At 39.9% G+C, this 20633-nt stretch overlaps 2 protein-coding genes across 5 annotated transcripts in view; one reads left to right on the forward strand and one right to left on the reverse strand.

The window, feature by feature from the left end:
* Window positions 1-12563, reverse strand: part of FAM114A1 (family with sequence similarity 114 member A1) — a 29350-nt gene extending 16787 nt beyond the window's left edge. Inside the window, exons 1-6 of one of the 4 annotated variants that reach the window (XM_064418398.1) lie at window positions 12262-12563; window positions 10740-10888; window positions 9428-9789; window positions 8542-8629; window positions 1723-1836; window positions 1458-1564 (exon numbers count right to left, since the gene is read on the reverse strand). In XM_064418398.1, coding sequence (XP_064274468.1) covers window positions 1458-1564; window positions 1723-1836; window positions 8542-8629; window positions 9428-9781 — 663 coding nt within the window. In that variant the 5' untranslated portion in view covers window positions 9782-9789; window positions 10740-10888; window positions 12262-12563. Of the gene's footprint in view, window positions 1-1457; window positions 1565-1722; window positions 1837-8541; window positions 8630-9427; window positions 9790-10739; window positions 10889-11961; window positions 12041-12261 lie in introns of those variants that run through there. The other 3 variants (XM_064418397.1, XM_064418400.1, XM_064418399.1) reach the window with 3 other exon arrangements.
* A 380-nt stretch (window positions 12564-12943) lies between these two features.
* Window positions 12944-20283, forward strand: LOC135299394 (toll-like receptor 6). Its single transcript, XM_064418396.1, has 2 exons — window positions 12944-15714; window positions 18200-20283. Exon 2 carries the CDS (start codon window positions 18263-18265, stop codon window positions 20222-20224), a length of 1962 nt encoding a protein of 653 aa, XP_064274466.1. The 5' UTR covers window positions 12944-15714; window positions 18200-18262; the 3' UTR covers window positions 20225-20283.
* Window positions 20284-20633: the final 350 nt, after the last annotated feature.

The raw sequence follows: 20633 nt of genomic DNA on the forward strand, positions 1-20633 counted from the left end.
ACATAGGAACTAGATGATCTTTAAGTTCCCTTCCCATCCTAACCACTCTGTGTCTCTGTCATTCTATTCCATTCCATTTTACTTTCATCCAATGGCATCTGGTTTGTAGGAACTTTGTTTTAGACATGAATAATATGGAGCCAAATCCATCATGAATAAAAGACTCTGTCTTACTGGATTTTTAAATTTTTAACACTTATGATGGCTCTGGAACTGCCTATTTAAATACATATGTTTTTCTATGTCTTCATATTTTTATGTACACTGAAGAAGTTTTACTGGCTAAAGATTTCCATTTCAATCTGGATTATGTCTGTGTCAGATATTCAAGTGATGGTGTAACATGACATATCATAGAAAATGCTTCCAAAGTCTCAAGTGGCATTACAGGTGAGAGACTGAGACCTTAAGTGACTCTTTTTATATCACATTGATCACTGTGGTATAGCAGCCTCTCCAGATTGCCTACAAGCACATTTCTCTTACTTGCAAATCTTGTATAATGCTTGTATAATCTTACTGGTGGCCAGCTCTCACAAGTCATATGATGCTCCAGGTTCTGTAGAAACAGTTTTAGGAATAATCTATAGGAATCTTCTTCTGTTCCCAAAATCTTTGATATTAGAGTGACGAGGTAGCCAGAGCGAACTGGATATACAACAAAGAAGAACTGTCATTTCATAAAACTTGCTCAGTGGGGAATTAATTTTCTATGCTTTTACAGCCAATATTTAAAGTCTTCTTTAATTTCACGTGAAACACCATACTTAAAGGTATAAAAAGTTGGGGAAGAAGATGATGCAAAAATTGATTTGGAAATGGTATGGCACCGGATTTTGCAAAATCTGAAACTCAAAAAAAGAGAAAAGGATGAAATTCAACACACAAAATATAAGGGCAATAGGAAAGAACTGTGAACAAAAGATTTTGCCTCACTAAGTTTGCAATCAGACTTCCTTCTGGGAAGGCTAATATGAAATGAGAGACTAGATAAAGAGGTGAAGGTAAAGGACAGGAACTAAAAATAGAAAGCTTGGTAAAAGCCTTAAAATCAGCAAATTCAGTATTTTCTTATGTTATCTGCCTTCAAAAATGGTAACAAGTCCTATCACACTTTCTCTGGAAGGACTTAACTGTAAAAAAAAAAATCAGATGATGGTACAATTATAAAAAAGATGTTCCAAAAATTTGCAGAATTCTACACAGTTTTGGAGAAGACCATATTTTTTTCAATGAAACTGGTGAAAACATAGTAACTGAGTTAGTTCTGACTTTTTATTTTTTTAATTAGACAGTTTAATTTTAAAGTTATTTTGTCATGGAAAAGACTCTAAACAGAATTACAAAAGAACAGTTTTTACAAAGACCTCTAACTTAAAAAACATGACCTACGGTGAAACTGAACTTAAAAATAATGAAAAATAGCTAGAGCAGAGAGATCAGCTAAAGTGACTCACTGTGTTTTGTACAGCACTAGTGATAGCTGACAGCATGCCACGAGATCCAGATGAAGGAGAAGAAGGAATATTCTCAGAAGAGCTTTGGGCCAGAGAATCTTCTGCTTCTAACAAAAGAAAACAAGCAGGTTACAGCATAATTTCAACCCTGCAAGTCAAAATTACAGTAAACTGGTTTATGTGACCAAAATTTAAAAATTTTGTAAATGGAACTAATTTGACAGGGTCAAAGAGTTTTGCCCGCTTTCAGTAGACTTGAACTTACGAGTAACTGGTGTTTCAGCTGCAGGAGGCTCTGCTGTATCCAGAGATGCTGAACTTCCACTGTGAATTCTTAGGGTAGTTCCTGCTTTTTCCTTTACTGCTGTTATCCCATGACCTGTAGCAGAGGCATATTTTAGGCTATATGATTTGAAAATCTATTCTTATCAGTGCACAGTATTCTTATACTTAATGAATTATGACAAAATATCTATTAAACATACCTCAGTTGCCTAATTTTCTCTAGGTTAATAATTCACTTCTTCTACTATATTCATATTAACTGAATATAAATTATAAACTTGAAATACAACACAAATTATGCTGGATCTGAAAAGTAAAACTTATTTCAGTGGCACACATAAGTTTAGATCCCTGCTTTTCAAAATGCTAAATATTCTATTGCAATCAGTTTAAATGCAAACTGACAGTCCTCCTAAGGCCACAGGGTATCACCTCACAGTCTTCAGTATTCTAGAACAATTAACCCAAAGTTAATGGATTGTGTATGACTGCAGGACTGAGGCAAGGAATTTGGTCTTCAGTCCTCTGCAGAGGTGCTATGTATTTAGGGATGCTGACTCCAGTCCCCAAAGTTATTTCAGGATTTAAGCTCCTTAGTCTCTCATTTGAAGTAAAATCCTGAAATGTCTCTCCCCAAAGCTACTATTTAAATACACTTTGTAAAGTCTGCTGATGTCAAATGACACAAGCAGAACTATTGCTCCAGTGGCAGGTGATCTCCTACAACAGAAATGTTACCACCTGTATATGATTCATATGCAGTGACTCCTTAGCTCTCCATTGAAATGGTCTACTTCAATATAAAGTATAAATGTTGCCACTGTTTCTATCTGAATATTTTGACAGAACAGGACTGCCTTGCTGGTTTTCTACACAGAGTTTATTTACACTAGCAGATCACAGGGACTCACCAGTCCCTGTGATCTGCTCATGTAATCCCACTACAGGATTGGGTAGACTGCCTGGTAGTCAGTCAAGGGGAGGCTAAGGGTGGCTTTGCTGAACTAAGCTATATGGCATGTATGTTTCACTGCAGCAGCAAAACCAGATGAGATCAGAAGACCACAACTGAAGCAAACATGCGTGCACAAACAGGGCAGAAATGCCTGTTGCCTTGGAAATGAAAATGATTATTTGTAATTTCAAAAGGCACAGAAATAAAAAAGGTCATGGGAGAGAAGCCTACAATTTAAAGATGTACTCATTTTGTAACACTGGGTGTGCTAATGCAACTGAGCTGACACCTCTGACATCTCCATTTACTCTTGTGTAACAGCAGACAGAAGAGCTATGCAATAGGCATTGTTAACTGTGAGCTTTTGGAAGAAAGCATTCTTTTTTTCCCCTGTGTTGTTGCTTTTGTTTGTCTTGCCTTCATGATTCCTTGCCTTTCTATTGTCTGGCAATTTCCACAGAATATTATTGTTCATGTTCTTAGCTGGGATCTTTCATTTTAAAAAGGAAGGTTTTGCTAACACTGCCTAACAGCATGATGTGCCTTTTGGTTTGCCTGATCTGCTAAGGCCAGATTACAGCACTCAAAAATGCTTTAGTCAGATACGTCCCACTTTGCTGCAAGCTTTATCTTCCACCTCCCAGCTTAGCAGCTTTGGATTCCCTGCAGAGCTGAGGGAGCAAACTGACACCTCTGGAGGGCAGTTCACTGTGTCTGAAACCTAAGCCACTCTGTACAGGAATCACTGATCCCTTGTCCATCGAGTATTCACAGGCAATTGGACTCTGATTCCATGGTACACATGGGGTGGAGTTTGGGATTTTGTCCCTGGCTACCACACTGCCTTTGTAACCTATGTCCTACCATGGGAGCATATCTAATGAAGAACTGATCAAAATTTAGTCTAGTAACATGAGTGAAGACTCATCTAGCTCAAGCTAAAGATGTAGACTGAGGCCTTAAATGAGCATCTTTCACCAGATGAGAAACTGAGGAACATGAAACTGACTGGAAGAGAATCACTCCACAACATGAAGTATAAAGATGTGGACAATCCAGCCATGCTCTGCTTTTGTACACTAAAAAGTGAGACCCCATTGTGCTCCCTTTCAGGCTATCCTGTTGCACTCCATTCACTTCAAGCCTTCACAAAATTTCTCTTCCTGTCAGTTAAAACACAAAAAACCAGGCTAGATTTTTATAACACCTATGCTATCTTGTCTATAAATCAGGAACCACTCCAATTAATCTAGTAAATGAGACTAGATTCAGATCTCCTTATTGCAAGCATAAAAGGTTTCAAAAATAGTAATAAGCATAAAGGCTGTTACACCATTTCATTGGTTCTCAGTCTCTTCTAGACTATAAGCCCACGTTAAAAGACATAAAGAAAGCAAAAGAGACTGCCAACCCCAAATGGATCCACATTCCCTTCTGTGTGTTACTTCCATTCAGCATTCTTAAAAAGGAATAACTGCAAAGGGCTTTGCTGCTACAGCAGCCGAAAAGTGTTATTTACAAAACAGTTGTGACCACCATGTGATTCCAACCCAAAGTAGTTTTCCCTTAATCAGCTGAATTTGTGAAATAAAAAAAAGTCTGAAGAGATTAACTATCCTCTTCTTTATGATCACATAAAGTACAAGCATAACTAAAGCACAAGCATAACACCCAGCCTTCTTTTTTTAATATCATACTTTATTTTGCAACAGGGCAATAGTATCTATAGAGAACAGAAAAGACATTTGCAATATTTGAATACTTTAGTTTCACATTTTCTGCAGCATTGACATTTCTGTTCCACAGAGAAGTCAACTTAAGCTATGTAATGATGATTATTACACATATCCATGCGTAATAATATCCAAGCTCATGAACACAAGTGACATTTTGTTATCTCATCTAAAGTGACATTTTTTCTGTCATAGTGAGTGACAAAAAGTGCTTTTCAGCATACCAGGGAGAAGTATGGGTGTCTGATATTTTCATGTGCCATTCTCATAGTTGAGGAACTAGATGAGAATATACACAAGAACAAAAGAATTAAGATAGCAGAACATTAATTACAAACAATACATTAGAAAGATGCATTGCGCAGCCTTATAGTATGAATGTCAGGGATCATGTGAATCAAACAGCTGCGTTATTTTTTTATTACTTTTATTGTGTGAATGTATTGACAGATGCTAGTCTTAGCAATAGACCTAAAGGTGAAACACCTTAAACTTACACAGAGTGAAGCATTTTTATACAGCATGACAGAGAACAGACTTTTCTTGGAAATGCAGCTCACTGAGCACCATAACTTCAGCACTTTATGAATGCCATACCTCATTCAAAACACCACAGCATATGAAAGGCAAGGCTTGCAGAAGGTAGTCACTTTCATTAAGCTAGCAGATAGATTAGTTGGAAGAAAAACCAAAGACTCAAGCTTTAAAGCACAGAAAATGTTTTAAAAATGCAAGTCACAAGCTGCCAGTAGAAACTGAAAATATATTTTGCCTCAAGTGAAGAGTTTGCTGTTACAGCTAAGCTAGCCTAATGGCTTCTTGGTGCAGTTATGGGAGGTTCTACTCTTCCCCATGTTCCACGCTTGTCCCTTCTGCTTGCCCCAAAACTGGTCTCAAAGAGTTGGTTCAAGGAACTGAAGAGGCAGAAAATGGATTTTTCTCTCCTTATTCTTACATCAGTTTAGCTTCCTAAACTGGATTAGAGGGAACTCAGAGGAACATGAATGCTGGTGCAGGGAGAAGGAAGAAACATGCAAGGAAAAGACAGGTGAGGGACTACACATTTCAGCGGCTACTACCACCCATTAATTGATTGATTCAGCTGCAATAGTCACCCTCTTGAGCAGGACAGCTTTATCAACATTGTCAAAAGACTGGATTGTGTAATGGCTGATTTACTAAAAAACACAATTGAAAAGAAAGACACTAAAAAGGTGATAATTAGTACAAGTTGTTCCTCCATATCACAGAGAGCCTTCTCCCCTCTCCTCATTCCAGCAACTATTTCAGTGGTTCTGCTCCATTGTGGTTCCACAAGGAGGAACCAACTTTCTTGCACCTTTTGAGAAAAGAAATCTCTTCACCTCACTGATGAAGTTGATTCAATTGTTTGCTTAGTGTGACATCTAGTGTCAAGACCCCAAACATGGTGCAGGCAGTGACTGAAACTCCAAAGGCATTACAGATTCCATTCTGTAGAGAAGTATCACATCTGTCATGTCGTGGGGACCTTAATCTAAATAATGTCAAAGACAACAGATATTTTCTTTGGAATAGAAAACTACCACTAAAACAATCCCTGGCTGTATGTGCAGAGTTACTTAAAGGAGGATGAGATACAAAGTATATGGAAACCGAGTTATTATTAAGAACTAAAATCAGCAGTCCTAAATAAATTATAGCCATGCATTGAAAATGCTTATGTCTTTGTGAATTCTCTATCAGTGTCTGAAGGACAATGAAACCGAGATCATCAGAACAACATTTTAACTCAGTCTTAAATAGGTAAGAATGCAAGAAAAATTAATTACAGTGAGAAGAATCATTCACTGGAGAAACCTACCCAGGGATATGGTAGAGTCTCCATTGCTGGAGGTTTTCAAGATGTGACTGGACAACATGCTAGATAATCTCATCTAGATGCATAAAGCCTTTCCCACAAAACCCCTGACTAGATGACTTTTCAAGGTACTGTCCAACCCTGGCTGGTCCATGATACTCTTTGTTAAAAGCAGAATGTATTTGTTTAAGCTTTTAAGATGTTATTTAGTCCACCTCAAACTGTTTGTGCTATTTTTAAAAAGTACAATTTTGAAGAAAAACATAAGGATTGTAAATATTGGTCATATTTCACCAGACAGGCAGCTGTGTTGTACAATATGACAACAGAACAACACAAAAATCACAGACTGAATGTGTTGCTACTAAGTCTTAACACCAAGAAGGCAGTTTTACTTACAGCATTTGCTACACTGAAGGAATAGCAACTTTACAATGGACTGGTCCATAGCAAAACTATTTTCTGGTGTGGAAGAGGAGATGAAGTGTTGGTTGAACTGATGAGATATTAAATGGAGTAACTTTAAGGAGAATAATAAATACATTCTAATAATAATAAGGTTTATAGAAATTCCCAATGGCTTTAATTTTTTTTCCATATATCTCACTAGGGAACTATCATACTGAAGGAAATATGTGGTCTATACAGAACCATATCCTGTCTATGACAGTGAGAGACAGGAAGTATTTCAGAGGATCAAGCATGGATTTTCATAATAAACAACTAGGAAATAAGCGCTCTGTATCAGGAATATAAAATATTACCTGGTGCATTGATTTCCTGTAACAAATCTAAGACTAGCTATTTGGTCTTCCAAGTTACTTGGGTTCACAAAACATGGAAGAACATAAATTTGATTTTTGCCTAATTCAAAGTCTATTTTGTTAAATAAATTCACAAAGTAAGACTCAAAATTATTAGACAGTAACATGGAAACTCAACCTACCCTGATCCCAGGATCAGGAAGTCTGTCTATGCTGCAGATTCCAGGAAATAGGAAAACGAGGGGAACTGCTGCTTTATATACATCTGGTTTTAGCTGCTTTCCTAGTTCTTGGTCACTGCCAGAACCTAAATAGTAGATGGGTCTTCAGCATGAAATAGTGCAATGATTCTGATGTTGAATTAAAATTCTTCTAAAATTTTCCATTTCCTTTTCTGCATGTGGATGCTCTTTTCCCAAGGCAACTTGACTTGCTCCAGCTGTGCTCATTTTTAGACAATAATAATCCTAAAAATATCTATTCATGGTGACAACAAGCCTATTCAAAACACACATCACACGACCTTATCAAGTTAGACTGCCTACACAAGAAACTTGTTCCACACACCCTAAAAACCCATTCTGAATGTAATTAGAAATGTTAATTGTTGTTGTCTGAAAGAAAATGTAGTTATGTACTCCTGATTGTGGATGTTGATGAAAAAAAAAAGAGGACAAGGAAACTTCCCTCACTAAGAAACAGACTAAAACCATTTACTGTCCATGAAAAAGAAGAGATAAGGAGGAGAATTATTTAGCCTTGTATGGGATCATAAAAGCAGTATCTCTATTGAACTAACTTTTAGTAACTAGCAATTAATTTTAATTCCTAGGTTCATCTTTTGAAAAGTATTCTGTGGATCCTTTATGAGAGCTAACTAGCTAACAGATTGTTTTGCTACAAAACATTTCTGGTTTGTGAGAAATTATTTCCCACTGGTAACTACATATTTCTATGCTTCACTTTTTGTCAGTGAGTTTTCAAAGAGCAATAATTAAGTTTTACTTAAAGTCTTCACACGGACATTTTGTACTGACCTTCTACTGGAAATGAGAGTACAGGGCCCATGTTTTAATAAATTGTTCTCCTGTTGGAAATCTAGTGTGACAGCGTGACAGTTTCACTGGGTGGCAAGAAAAGCTGGAATGATTTACTAGAAGTGAATTCATGTGTAGGGAGGAGTCAAACCTGGCATATGTGAGCATGATTCTGGGTTGCTTTGACTTGAGAAAACATAAGCCTTTGGCTGATAGAAATTGTATTGGATTATGGATCCTTTCTATGAAGAAGTCACAACCAAGTAATTCATTAACTTTACAAACAAACCTAGTACCTTGTCCATAATTTGAATAATTAGGAAGGTCCATCTTCCTCTTTAAAAAAATCATGCTTCCCAAGCTTATCAAGGCAAAATTGCCTATGAATCCTTAAGATGCAACACTAATCTGTCTAATGACACATGAAAATTATTAATTATTTCCACACATTTTACCAACTGAACACTTACCCACTGTGGCAGAAGCTGATGACAGGAGAGACTTTCCCCAGGTACCCCAAGCTCCCCATCTACTTGCTTTAGATGAGGAGTCTGTAGCCTATAAGAACAAAAATGTTACTCCACTGTCTTAAAATCTTGTTCTCAAGAGGCAGGAGGAAACACAAAGAACCTGTCAGACAACAGTCTGGCATTTAATAGATTATGACAGATTGGGTATTATGTGGAGTTCAAACTTCTGTGCACAAAAAAAGCAGAAGCATAGCTCACATCGTCTGTTCCTGGAAGAGCTTTAAACTCCAGAGATGTCTTTACAGATGCCCTAATATTTCTTCAGGTATCAATCCTATAAAGCCATACAAGTTTATTAGGGCTAATATGAGGGAGAGGTAGGAATCTGTCTCCTTCCTGGGTTGGAGGCAGGAGCCAGAGTTGGAGGCTTCTCTTCCAAAGTCTCCTCACATGTGTAAGTCAGTAGATGTGCACAGGGAACTCCTAACAACTGAATTCAATAAAACACAGCCAGAGGAGGTGCTGCATACCTTTTACACTAATGGCTAGTGTTAAGCCATTATCTGTATTCCATATTTAAATCATGTTAAGAAACTGTTGTCTCAAGAATGTGTCCAGTAACATATCACCTCTACACAATGCAAGTTTCATTGCAACCAGACTTGAAAGACCAAATTAAAATCATGCTGGCGAAGTGAAATTAAACTATTACTAGTTTTCAAAAGCTTGGTGTTGCAATTCAATTAATCCCTATGTATGGATAAATACAATAATCTTCCACATAACTTCCTAGGTTTTTGTGAAAAACAGGACGTACATTATACAAACTTCCGTCCTCACAATGCAAGGAGAGGAGGGCTTTCAGAGAAAAGAAAGTATTGCTTACTGGATTGCTTTGGTCATGTGGTGTTTCTTCCAATTCAGGTTCTGCATCAAGGCTTACAGTTTCAATGCACTCGGTGGGCATGTCTTCAGTTGTTCCTTCACTGGAAGGCAGGCTGGAAGGCAGGCTTTCAACGAGTTTTTCAGTCAAAGAGCTTTCATCAATGACTATGTCTCCCTCCTTTCTATTACCAACATTCTGAGTGACCTGTCCATGTTGATCTTCTGAAGACTCAGGCAAGATCTCAGCTTCTACGAGGTGTGGTGCTGATTCACGAGGCAATACCTCATTGCTGGGCATCTCCATTACTTCAGGTTTTTCTTCAGATGGGGTGCCATCAGATATGTCTTCAGACATTTTCAGTTCTGAATATAGAAAGTTAAGTCTTTTAGGTGCCATAAACATTTAAGTGTTTATTATAAAATACACTGTTTACCGTATGCTACTGCTGAAAAACAATACAACCTTGATGTAAGAGCTCCTCAGGCATGGAGCCCTGTGGCACATGCATCACACTGGCACTGGTGTCAGGATAGTACTGTAAATAGTCCACTCACACTGCAGGATCCCACTCAAATACAAAGAGCAGCATAACTGTTTTCCAAAATATGGTTTAGTGAGAGTGAAAGGATATTAATTTGTCTGGAGAAGTCAAATGTAAGAGTTGCCACATGGCTAATTTCTATATTCACTATCAGGTGTGTATGAAAGACTATTGCAGAACAAAACAATGCAAGCTGCAAGAGCCAAGCAGCTCTTGCTCTGCCTTTCATCGCTGCCACATACACAGGTTCCTACAGCCCACTGACTGACAGAGGGGAGGATAACTCTGTACCTCAAACTGTGGTGACATTCATGTGCTTGAGAAGGGGCATAATCTGTGAACATGACAGGCCATGGGCCCTAGAGCCATTTCATAGACACAGCCATAGCACAGAGTCATTGCTGACACTGGTTGTGTATCACTTGTCCCAAAGTCTTGCTCTTTGGGGAGTGCAACACTTCTCACCATCTCCTAAAATTCCAGCTGTCTGATTAACTTCAATTTTGAAGCCAAGGTAAGTTTGTATGAGGTAGTTACTGATATTTTTTTTGGCAAGTGATGAACCAGTTTTCTCTCATTTATTCCTTATCTTCCAATGTAATTTTGGAGGTATTTTCCACCATCGTGCAGTCATCAGGCTGAGGATGCTGATGGGCAAAGACAAAGCCACAGAGTAAGCTCTGCAGCTGATTAAGGAGTGGCACTGCCAGAGTCCAAAAGGGCTGCTGGTCTGTGATTATTAACACTTATTTGTTGGTAACAACAGTTTACTTGGCACTCAGAAGACAATCCTTGACAGAGAGCTTGCAAAATGTTGAATTGCATAGCGTAGAAGACTTGTATGGCACAAAAGTCCTCTCTGTAGATGCTGCCTTTTCATTGACTCTCATATTAATTAAACACAGCTCAAAGGTTTGCATCTGTCAGGAAGAATGGAGGTTGTATGAGAGACTAAAGAACAGGGTGAAAAAAAGACAAAAAGCAAAACCTAACTAGGATTTAGGAGAAGTCTGCCTGAGAAGGATATATTTAAATTAGTATATTTTGTTAAAGTCTATAGAACTGTACACATCTAGCTTTAGTAGCCTGTTTATCTAATGTGAATGTAGACCACTTGTTTAAATAGTTCCAAGAGTAATGTTTTGGATCAGTCAACAAGAAACATAAGTAAAAAAGTAAGCACTTGCTACCACTTGTATTACTTCAGCTTACACTGTACCTTAATTAGCTTCAGAAAACATGAATTCTGAAGTCAGAATCTTTGCCTTTGACAGTTTTCCACTAAAAATACAGTAAATACTATAAAATGCTTTATTGTAGGGAAATATTGCTATTGTTGTAACAGTACTCACTGTGTGATGGGCAGCATCACCTAAGGAAAATTTGTAAAATTGTATTTGTAAATCAAATTCCATCATGACATATGAGGATTCTCTATTAAAAAATGTAAAACCTTTACATACATACTTCATAATTTTGAATGGGCATTAGCTCTGAGTAAGCCCAGCACTTTTTAAAGGATGACACAGACGTGCATGTGGAATTTTGCAGTACTGGGTCATCTTTGGGTACCACTCGGGCCACGGTCCCTGCGGTTGTGCGCTGAACCTTCCTTCCAGGAGCACGGCACATAACAGCAAATTACCGCGTCTGCCACAACACACGAGCCGTGCTGCACCCGGGGCCAGCGTCATTCAACCTCTCATCCGTGAGACTGTCCTGATCCAAATCAACTCGGACAGCTCCGCCCAAAGGGAATTACTCCACGGGGAGTTCGTGAGGGAGATGCTAAGGCCAGCCCGGCCCGGTGCCGGGGAGTGCCCGGCCCGCACCGACCGGCCGGCTGAGGGGGCCGCCGGTGGCGGCACCTGCCGAGCCTGCTGAGGAGTTTCACCTCCCCTAGAAAGCAAAGCTCGGCTGCCGCCGGGCCCCTTGGGGCACGAATCACCGTCCCCGAGCGGGAGGGAGAAATAACTTTTTTTGGCGATGGCACCTTGCTCCCCTCTCGCTCGACGCCCACAGTTGCTTCTCCTCCGCTGCGGGCACGGCGACTGCAGGCGAACCTCCCCTGGCGCCCGCCGGCGGCAGCTCCCCCTGTCCCGCTGCCCTCTGTCCCCTGCCCCAGGCGGGGCAGGAGCAGCCGGGAAGCCGCTCCCGCAAGCCCGCAGTGGCCACAACTTCCCGCTTCTCCTTCTCCTTTTTTCCCTTTTCGAAACTCCCCTCTGGGACAGAGCTGTGTGGCGCAGCCAGTGTCAAAAGCGGCAGAAAATGCAGAAATCGCCGCGCTCCTTACCGCTCAGCAGTGCCCCGACCGGCGCGCCCCCGGCTCCTTCCCTTCCCCGCCCCGCCACGTCGGCAGCAGCGGGGGGAGGAGGCAGAGCGGGCCAGGCAGCCCGGGCCGGCCCCAGGGAGGAGGGGGGAGAGAGGGCTCGGTTTTGTCGCTCTCTGTCCTTCCGGCTGTGTGAGGCGGCTGTCTGTTGTAAAGGCGGCCGAGCCGTCCCCGGGCTCCAGGCTTCTGTGACCCAGCGCGGGGAGCTGCCCCGGCCGCCATGCCCGCCCCTCACGGCCCTGGGCGCGGGGACGCGGCGGGGCCCGGCGGGACCCCGCTGGAAGCGCCGGCCCGGAGCGTCGGGCGTGGCTGCTGCAGCGCTTCCCTCAGGGCTGGCGGCACCCCCTCGTCCGCGCTGAGGCGGAAAAGGGGTGAATTTGATAGAATCATAGAATATTCTGAGTTAGGAAGGGACCTGTCGGGATCAACGAGTCCAACTCCTGGCCCTGTGCAGGGCATCCCAAGAATCACACCACGTGCCTGAGAGCATTGTGTCCAAACGTTTCTTGGACAAGCTTGGTGCTGTGGCTACTTGGCTGGGAAGCGGGTTCAGTGCTCAACCATCCTCTGAGAGAAAAAGTTCAAATTAATCTAGTTGCTGAGCTGGCTTTTTTTTTTTTTTTTTTTTTTTTTTTTTTTTTTTTTTTTTGAGAAAGTCTAATTCTTCCTCAAAGTGAGCGCTTACTGACCCGTGGGATTGGGGAATTGAAGGGAGATGCAGCTTTTCAGACACCGCCTGGCACCTCCGTTATGGCTGTGTTTACAGGAAATGCCCCTGACAGAAGCAGAACACATTTCCAGTCAGTTGGTGAAACACTTGGTTGAGCAAAGGGGTTTCAGGCTGTTCCCAACAGCCTGCGGTTCTTGTTTCTGTGTAATTCCTCACACCCCTTCCTCTTTTTGCCATCTCATTTTAAGGCGAAGCATGCCCTTTGCAGTGGTGAAAGGCAACACAGCATCGTTTCTATCATTAGTCTCTCAACGAGAGAAGTTACTTTTCACACAGGAGACAAACCAGCACATTGTGAGCCACTGAGGAGAGCTACTCCGGGAGGTCACAAATGTTCTCAGAAGCGTGTTTTACAAATACCGATCATGCTACGTGACTTTACCAGGCATAAGTCTCGGAAGTTTCTCATTAAGGCAGTTGGTAGCAGACCAAATGTTTGTAGCCCTACGTAATAAGTTCCCTTTGAAGGTCTTTCAGTGAGAATTTAAGTGTCAGGGAATGCTGGGTAATTTATGAATGTTAGATATATTTATTGAAAATGAAATCTAGAGTGGCCCTAGGCATTTCCCTCTGCTTCTCAGTGGAGCTTGTGGAAGAGTAAGAGCAGTACCTCAGGAGGAATCATGGTAGCTGGAGATTAACCTATGACCTATGTAATGTGGATCTTGCACTGTCAGTTTTGCAGATTCTTTAGATAACCATGCATGTCATAGAACTGCAAGATGTTATTAATGACATAGTTAATCCCTGTTGTAACACAAAGTTACCACCTAAGGGTAAAATTAACATTATATGTACATGAATGTGGATGTCTGTCTGTTTGAATATAAGGGTGCATACATTTTTGTAAGTTCCTAAACTACTTTTTTGAATTTAAGGCTTTTACACTTAGCATTTTCTAACTTTTTCCTCTTTCAATTTTCAGTAATTGATTTTGCTCGCATTTTTTTACTATGGTAATATTGCAAATGGTTTTGGAATAAGTAAACATTAGAGATTGAATGCTTCCACTCATCTCAGGTTTCACTGATGTTTATTACTCTGTCATCATCTTTCAAATGGGTTTCAGAAAAGATACCTGCCTTTCAATAAATAGATAAATATAAATAAAGGCAAAAAGACATTTGGCTTCATTTAACAGAACATGGAAGCATGCATGACATTCATGGACTCTATTAATCTACTTCCAGTGATTGCACTGGTAAATCTGAGTGGTAAATCTGAAGGGTTAATGGCATGCAATTAATAGTAATATGCTTATTTTGCTGTTTAACAGATTGTTCATCTGTCTTTATAGTACGTAGGCATACAATGCCAGTGGCAGCTCATACTGTCCCTGAATTTAAGAGATCCCCTGGAATAAGAATCTCTACCTTACAGCAGATAACACACAGTACTAATTTTATGTCTGGTTCTGTATTCAGCAGAGCAGTATGTAGGCTATGTTCAAGCGGTTCTGCTGTTACATAACAAAACAGGAATGAATATTTGGTAGAAGCAAGGTATTAGGATGACCTTAGGATTTTATCTCATCCTAAGGATGGATAGCAAATTTTTCCAGCTAAGAGCAGGCAATGGGGAGGTTTTTATGTAACATCATTATAAGGTGTCTTTTGGAAGTCTGCTGTGAATGGTCTTGTCTGAATTGACAGAAATGGAGAATGAATCATGAAATCATAGAGTACTACTGTGAGACTCATCAGCATTAAAACAGTGAATTTTCCATATTCTGTTGCTTACTACCTGTCCTATCTTTCAATTTCATTTTTGGATGCCCTCTTTTCACTTGAGGCTGAGAAATTAAATATAATCTACAGAATAAGCCTCAAAGTGAAAAATTAATTTTTAGATTATTTCCTCTGCTTCCTGAATCATTGAAATATAAACTCATGAATGTGTTATAATATTCTAACCCAGAAAGGTAGGTTATAGTGTGGCAGTTCTGTATTTAGATCTCAGCTATGGTGGAATTTCTAACCAACATTATACAGAAATAACGAGAGGCTGGTTTATAACTTTGCCAGGACAATAAGCCTGTGTTTGGGCATTCAGTACCAAAGTCACTGCTCTGTTTTAATTAAAAAAAAAAAACAAACAAAAACAAACCAACCTCACTCAGTGTTTCCATGTTCACTCTTTAACCCAATGACAACACTGCCAGAGCAGGAGAGGGATTATTATTCCATTCCCATTAAATGGAAATTAAACTAAGACAAATGGTACTTTTATAAACCAGCCTTGATAAGAGTCTGACAACTAAATTGGTATAGCAAAATGGACAAAATTTACAATAATGCATAGAGACTTAGATCATTATTAAGTTCAGATAGAAAGGTGTTTGAATTTCTTTTTCAAAAGAAGTACTTATTTTCATATTAATTTAATAAAGGTAGAAAGTTGGTAAAAAGATTCATTTTCCTCCTGTTTAATATATTGCAAAGCATAAAACCACAAAGTTAAATAATAATAGGATAGTGGGGATATTACAGTAATGTTGTATTTGAAAAATACATCTGGAGTAAAGCAAATGCCATTTCACAAGCTGTCAGTAGATGGCACAAACATGTATATAAAAATTTGGGTGTTCCTAAGTATTGTTACTCAGTAGGATAGAGTTACAGGAAGTTTGGGGTTTTTTTTGTTTTCCTGAGAACATTTTCTGCTTTTTCGGACAGCAGGGATTTCTGGTGAGAAAAGTTTTAATTTTCTTAACTTTGTGCTATTGCTAGTTAGCTGTAATTGTTTTATATTCTGTATCTTATGTGAAAACGAGCCTTGTTTTCCATGGCAAGTGTACGATGTTCTTTCAAGTGTATGGGTAAACAACGATGGTGAAGTTGCTTGTGTTCAGAATATTTAAAGAAATTGTCTAAGTAGCAGTCTCTTTTTATTAGCACTATACCCATAGTTAAGGGGGGCAGAGTGATGGCAGTAGTTTTTCTACAGTTTTCTACAGTTCAGGAACTGGGTCTAACCTGATCATGTGTTTCATCCCTGTGAAAGGAATGTTTGTAACATTAGTTTTTTGCTATGCTGGTAACTTGCGAAGTGCATGTCTTAATACAGAACTGCCTTAGCTAAATGTGTTCTGTATATTTCTTATATAGAAGTTTAGTCAGTTTATATCAGTTTTATATTGGAAAAGTCTTAAAACCTCATTTTTTATCTCTCCCCCTTCTCTTTTTATCTTGCCCCCTGCTCTTTTAAGTGTCTCAGGACACTTTCTTGCTATGCTCCTGGCTTGCCTACCCTCCTGGATTTCTTTTCTTGATTGAGCTTTTTTAATCACGTTTGGAGACATGAGGATACTTCTGAATTAAAAGTGATGTGACTATGAAGGATAATTTTTACAGTATTAGCCTCCAAATCGCAGCTTGTATGTTATAAAAGTTTTTACTTGTATTGCTTCATATGATATTCTAAAGAAATTTTGAAGGTACTCATACATAATTTTACTGAATGCTAGGATATATGAAAGAGAAAGAAAATAAAACACATGTAGATGAATCCTATCCTTTTTTCATCTAGTCCATAGATATTGCTGAAATTTTATCCAAAGAAGCAATAATGATTTAAAGTTAGATTTTTTTTCAGATTTCTCTTGAAGCTACGTATTTTGGTTAATTATAAACACATTAGTAGAGTTGCCCAAACAATCAGAAGAACAGGACTGAATATGCCCAAATGCCTTTTGAGGGCTGTGATGCGTAAAATTTTTCCAAATGAGAATTTGGAAAACGGCTGGAAGAGTTTTGCCATATTACCCCACTATTTCTAGATGATTTCCAAGCTTAGTTTCATGCATTCTTTACAAAATAACTCAGTAGGCTTTTTTTTTTTAATGGAATGGTTAATGGTGCAGTGAATGTAGTCCTTGAAGTTATAAATCAGTCTGTTAGGTGATAGCTACTGTCTCATTGTAGAGCCATTAGAAATATAAACTCACCATTTAACCCCTTCAATACCAAGGGAAAGTTGACGGCCAGTGCAGTCATTGAAAAGTACCACGGGAAACCTCAGGCAACATTATGATTTAAAATTAATGGGAGGGAAGGGGGAAGAAGAGGAAATAAAAATATATTAGAAATCTGGAAAACAACTTTAAATAAGATTTACACATATAAAATTGTTAACCAAGTTCTTACCAGTTCCTCTTTTAGAGGGGCAGTCTAATGTATTTATGCAATACCGAAAAGGAGATTTAAGACAGTATTCTCAATGGCTGACTTAAACAAAGGGAGGCTGGCTATCCTGAACTCCTACATTCAGAATGAAAAAGTGACCTCTAATAGGGAAAACCAAAGCAAAGACACAGTTACGATTTTTTCCCTTTAAAGTCTGTTTAAATAAACCTCTCTTTCACAACAGAGATGTTTGAGGTCAGTGTCCTTAGATCAGGGCTGGATTTTGTGTACAGAGCTTCTACATCTATTTTTATGTGTATTTTTGTGTACCCTGCAGGTATTCCCTGTGTGTGTCTGGTGTTCTCTTTGTACACTTGTCAAACCAGATGTGAGCACCCCACTTTCAGAGTCTAAATTCAGGAAATGCTTAAACTCAGACAAGAAGTGAACCCTTCTGTGGGCTTTCCCAAGGCATAAATATAGATCATTCTACCCTCACCCCCACTTCCCTAGCTAAAAGAGGAAATGATGATCCAGTCTCAGCTATCTAAAGACATTCAGCTTTTGATTCAGGCTCTTGAATCTCCATCCTATATTTCAGTCCAAATGTTACTCTCAAAAGCAATAATATCTCTGAGCCCAGTTCATATCACTTAAAAGAGAATCTGAGGAGAGGATGACGTGTTGACGCCAATTATTGTACTTTATAATCAAAGTGTATTACACAGTTTAGCAAGCCTTCATAATGCACTGTATCACAGCAGTAATTCTCTAAGTAAATAGCAAATTTTAGACACCTATGAAATCAGATATGTTTTGTAAAAGACTGACTCGTTATTTGTTAAATACACAGTATTTCCCAGATAAAAATTTCAGTGGTCTGCTATTAAAGAAGGTATCTCCTGAATGATTGTAGAAAATCATTGCTTTTTGAATCAAAGGGAGAAATGAGAAATTGGAACTTTTAAAAAATCTCTCTCTGATGGTTCCTGCACAGCTACTTAATAATACAATCTGTTTTTTGCTTGTGTTTCTTTAATTTCTGCAGCATTGGAACAAAGATGGACAGTTAAGAAAAATATTGAGCACCTGCAAGGAAAGAGAAAACAGTATGACACTAAATACCAGCTTTCTCAGACACGTTTTTCTCTACAAGTGTGTGTTTGCATTAACTTTTGGGGACCATGTCAGCCTGTCTGTGGAAGATGAACTCTTTACATCTGTTTCTAACAATTTCCCAGAAGATGTTTCTAACCAAAAAATCATGAGCCTGCCACTCCAGTATACAAAGAGTCATCAGCCCAGTTGGGTTGTGATACAAAATACTACAGAAAGCCTGTCATTGTCAGAAATCACAGATGGCGATGCAAAAAAGTTGATAGCTTTATTATCTAATTTCAGACAAGGATCCAGGTTACAAAATCTGACACTGACAAATGTGTCACTGAAGTGGAATGATCTTATGGAAATTTTTCAGACTGTATGGCACTCATCCGTTGAGTACTTCAATACATACAATGTAACACAACTGTCACATGTTGAAAGGTATGTCTTTAACTACTCAGGTACTTCTATGAAAGCATTGACAATGAAGAAAATTAAAATCACGGACATGTACTTCACACAGGATGATCTATACAAAATATTTGCAGACATGAATATTGAAAGCATGACAATAGCTGATTCAGAAATGATTCATATGCTTTGTCCTTCAAATACGAGTTCTTTTAGATACCTAAATTTTTTAAAGAATGATTTAACAGATTTTCTTTTTCAAAATTGTGACAACCTACTTCAGCTGGAGACATTAATCTTGCAGAAGAATAAATTTGAGAGCCTTCTCAAAGTAAGCTTCATGACGAGCCGCATGAAATCACTGAAATACCTGGACATGAGCAACAACCTGCTGCGCCACGATGGAGCTGGTGTGCAATGCCAGTGGGCTGAGTCGCTGACAGAGCTGGACCTGTCCTCCAACCAGCTGGTGGATGCTGTGTTTGAGTGCTTGCCAGTCAACATCAGAAAACTCAGCCTAGAAAACAACCAGATCAGCAATGTCCCCAGGGGGGTGGCAGAGCTGAAATCCTTGGAAGAGCTGAACCTGGCATCGAACAGGCTGGCCGACCTGCCGGGGTGCAGCGGCTTTACGTCGCTGCAGTTCCTGAACGTGGAGATGAATTCGATCCTCACCCCATCTGCTGACTTCTTCCAGAGCTGCCCAAGGGTCAGGGCGCTGCAGGCCGGGCACAACCCGTTCAAGTGCTCCTGTGAGCTGCAGGCCTTTATCCGCCTGGAGAGGCGGTCGGGGGGAAAGCTGTTTGGCTGGCCGGCGGCGTACGTGTGCGAGTACCCGGAAGGCTTGCGAGGAACGGAGCTCAAGGACTTCCACCTGAGCCTGCTGGCTTGCAACACGACGCTCCTGCTTGTGACGGCTCTGCTGCTGACGCTGCTGCTGGTGGCTGCGGTGGCCTTTGTGTGCATCTACCTGGATGTGCCGTGGTACGTGCGGATGACGTGGCAGTGGACGCAGACGAAGCGCAGAGCTTGGCACAACCCCGCCGGAGATGTGGGGGCCGTTCTGCAATTCCACGCGTTCATTTCCTACAGCGAGCGCGATTCGCTGTGGGTGAAGAACGAGCTGATCCCGAACCTGGAGAAGGGGGAGGGCTGCGTGCAACTGTGCCAGCACGAGAGGAACTTTATCCCCGGCAAGAGCATTGTGGAGAACATCATCAACTGCATTGAGAAGAGCTACAAGTCGATCTTTGTGCTGTCTCCCAACTTTGTGCAGAGTGAGTGGTGTCACTATGAGCTCTACTTTGCCCATCACAAGTTATTCAGTGAGAATTCCAACAGCTTAATCCTGATTTTACTGGAGCCAATCCCTCCGTACCTTATCCCTGCCAGGTATCACAAGCTGAAAGCTCTCATGGCAAAGCGCACCTACATGGAGTGGCCGAAGGAGAGGAGCAAGCGCGCCCTATTCTGGGCTAACCTCAGGGCAGCCATTAACATTAACCTGCCAAAAGCTGATGAAAACTTGCATGAGGAAACAGATTTAGAATCTTTCTAATACAGTTTAATCTGTTTTTTCTCAGTGAAATAATAAATATGATTTCCATTCATTGTAAATGTGTTTAACTTTTTGTTACACATTCTTGTTTCCAACTTGTTGTCTGTGTTGCCTCCTAACTGTAGTCAAAATTCAATTCATCTTATTGCAAATCTCTTTGGATAGCAAGTTGCAAATGAATTTGAATGTGGATTTTGAAATATGACTTGAAACACTGTAGTGAGTTTTTTTCAGCTGACTGAAATCTGGACCAGTTAGTACAGTCATGTGGAAGAGTGCTTCAGCTGTTGGATAGTTTGCACAGCTGCTTTAATCACAAAATTAATACAGTTTTGTCAAAGGAGATCTTTTGCTAAAATTGGTCCATGTGAAAGAAAATTAAGGATCCTGAGAAGGTGCCTGAAGTCAG

The sequence above is a fragment of the Passer domesticus genome, chromosome 4, assembly GCF_036417665.1.
Source record: "Passer domesticus isolate bPasDom1 chromosome 4, bPasDom1.hap1, whole genome shotgun sequence".
NCBI classification, from domain to species: domain Eukaryota; kingdom Metazoa; phylum Chordata; class Aves; order Passeriformes; family Passeridae; genus Passer; species Passer domesticus.

What these genes read in the sequence shown, in the direction of transcription:
- LOC135299394 (XM_064418396.1), top strand. Translation starts at nt 18,263, where the DNA reads ATGACACTAAATACCAGCTTTCTCAGACACGTTTTTCTCTACAAGTGT.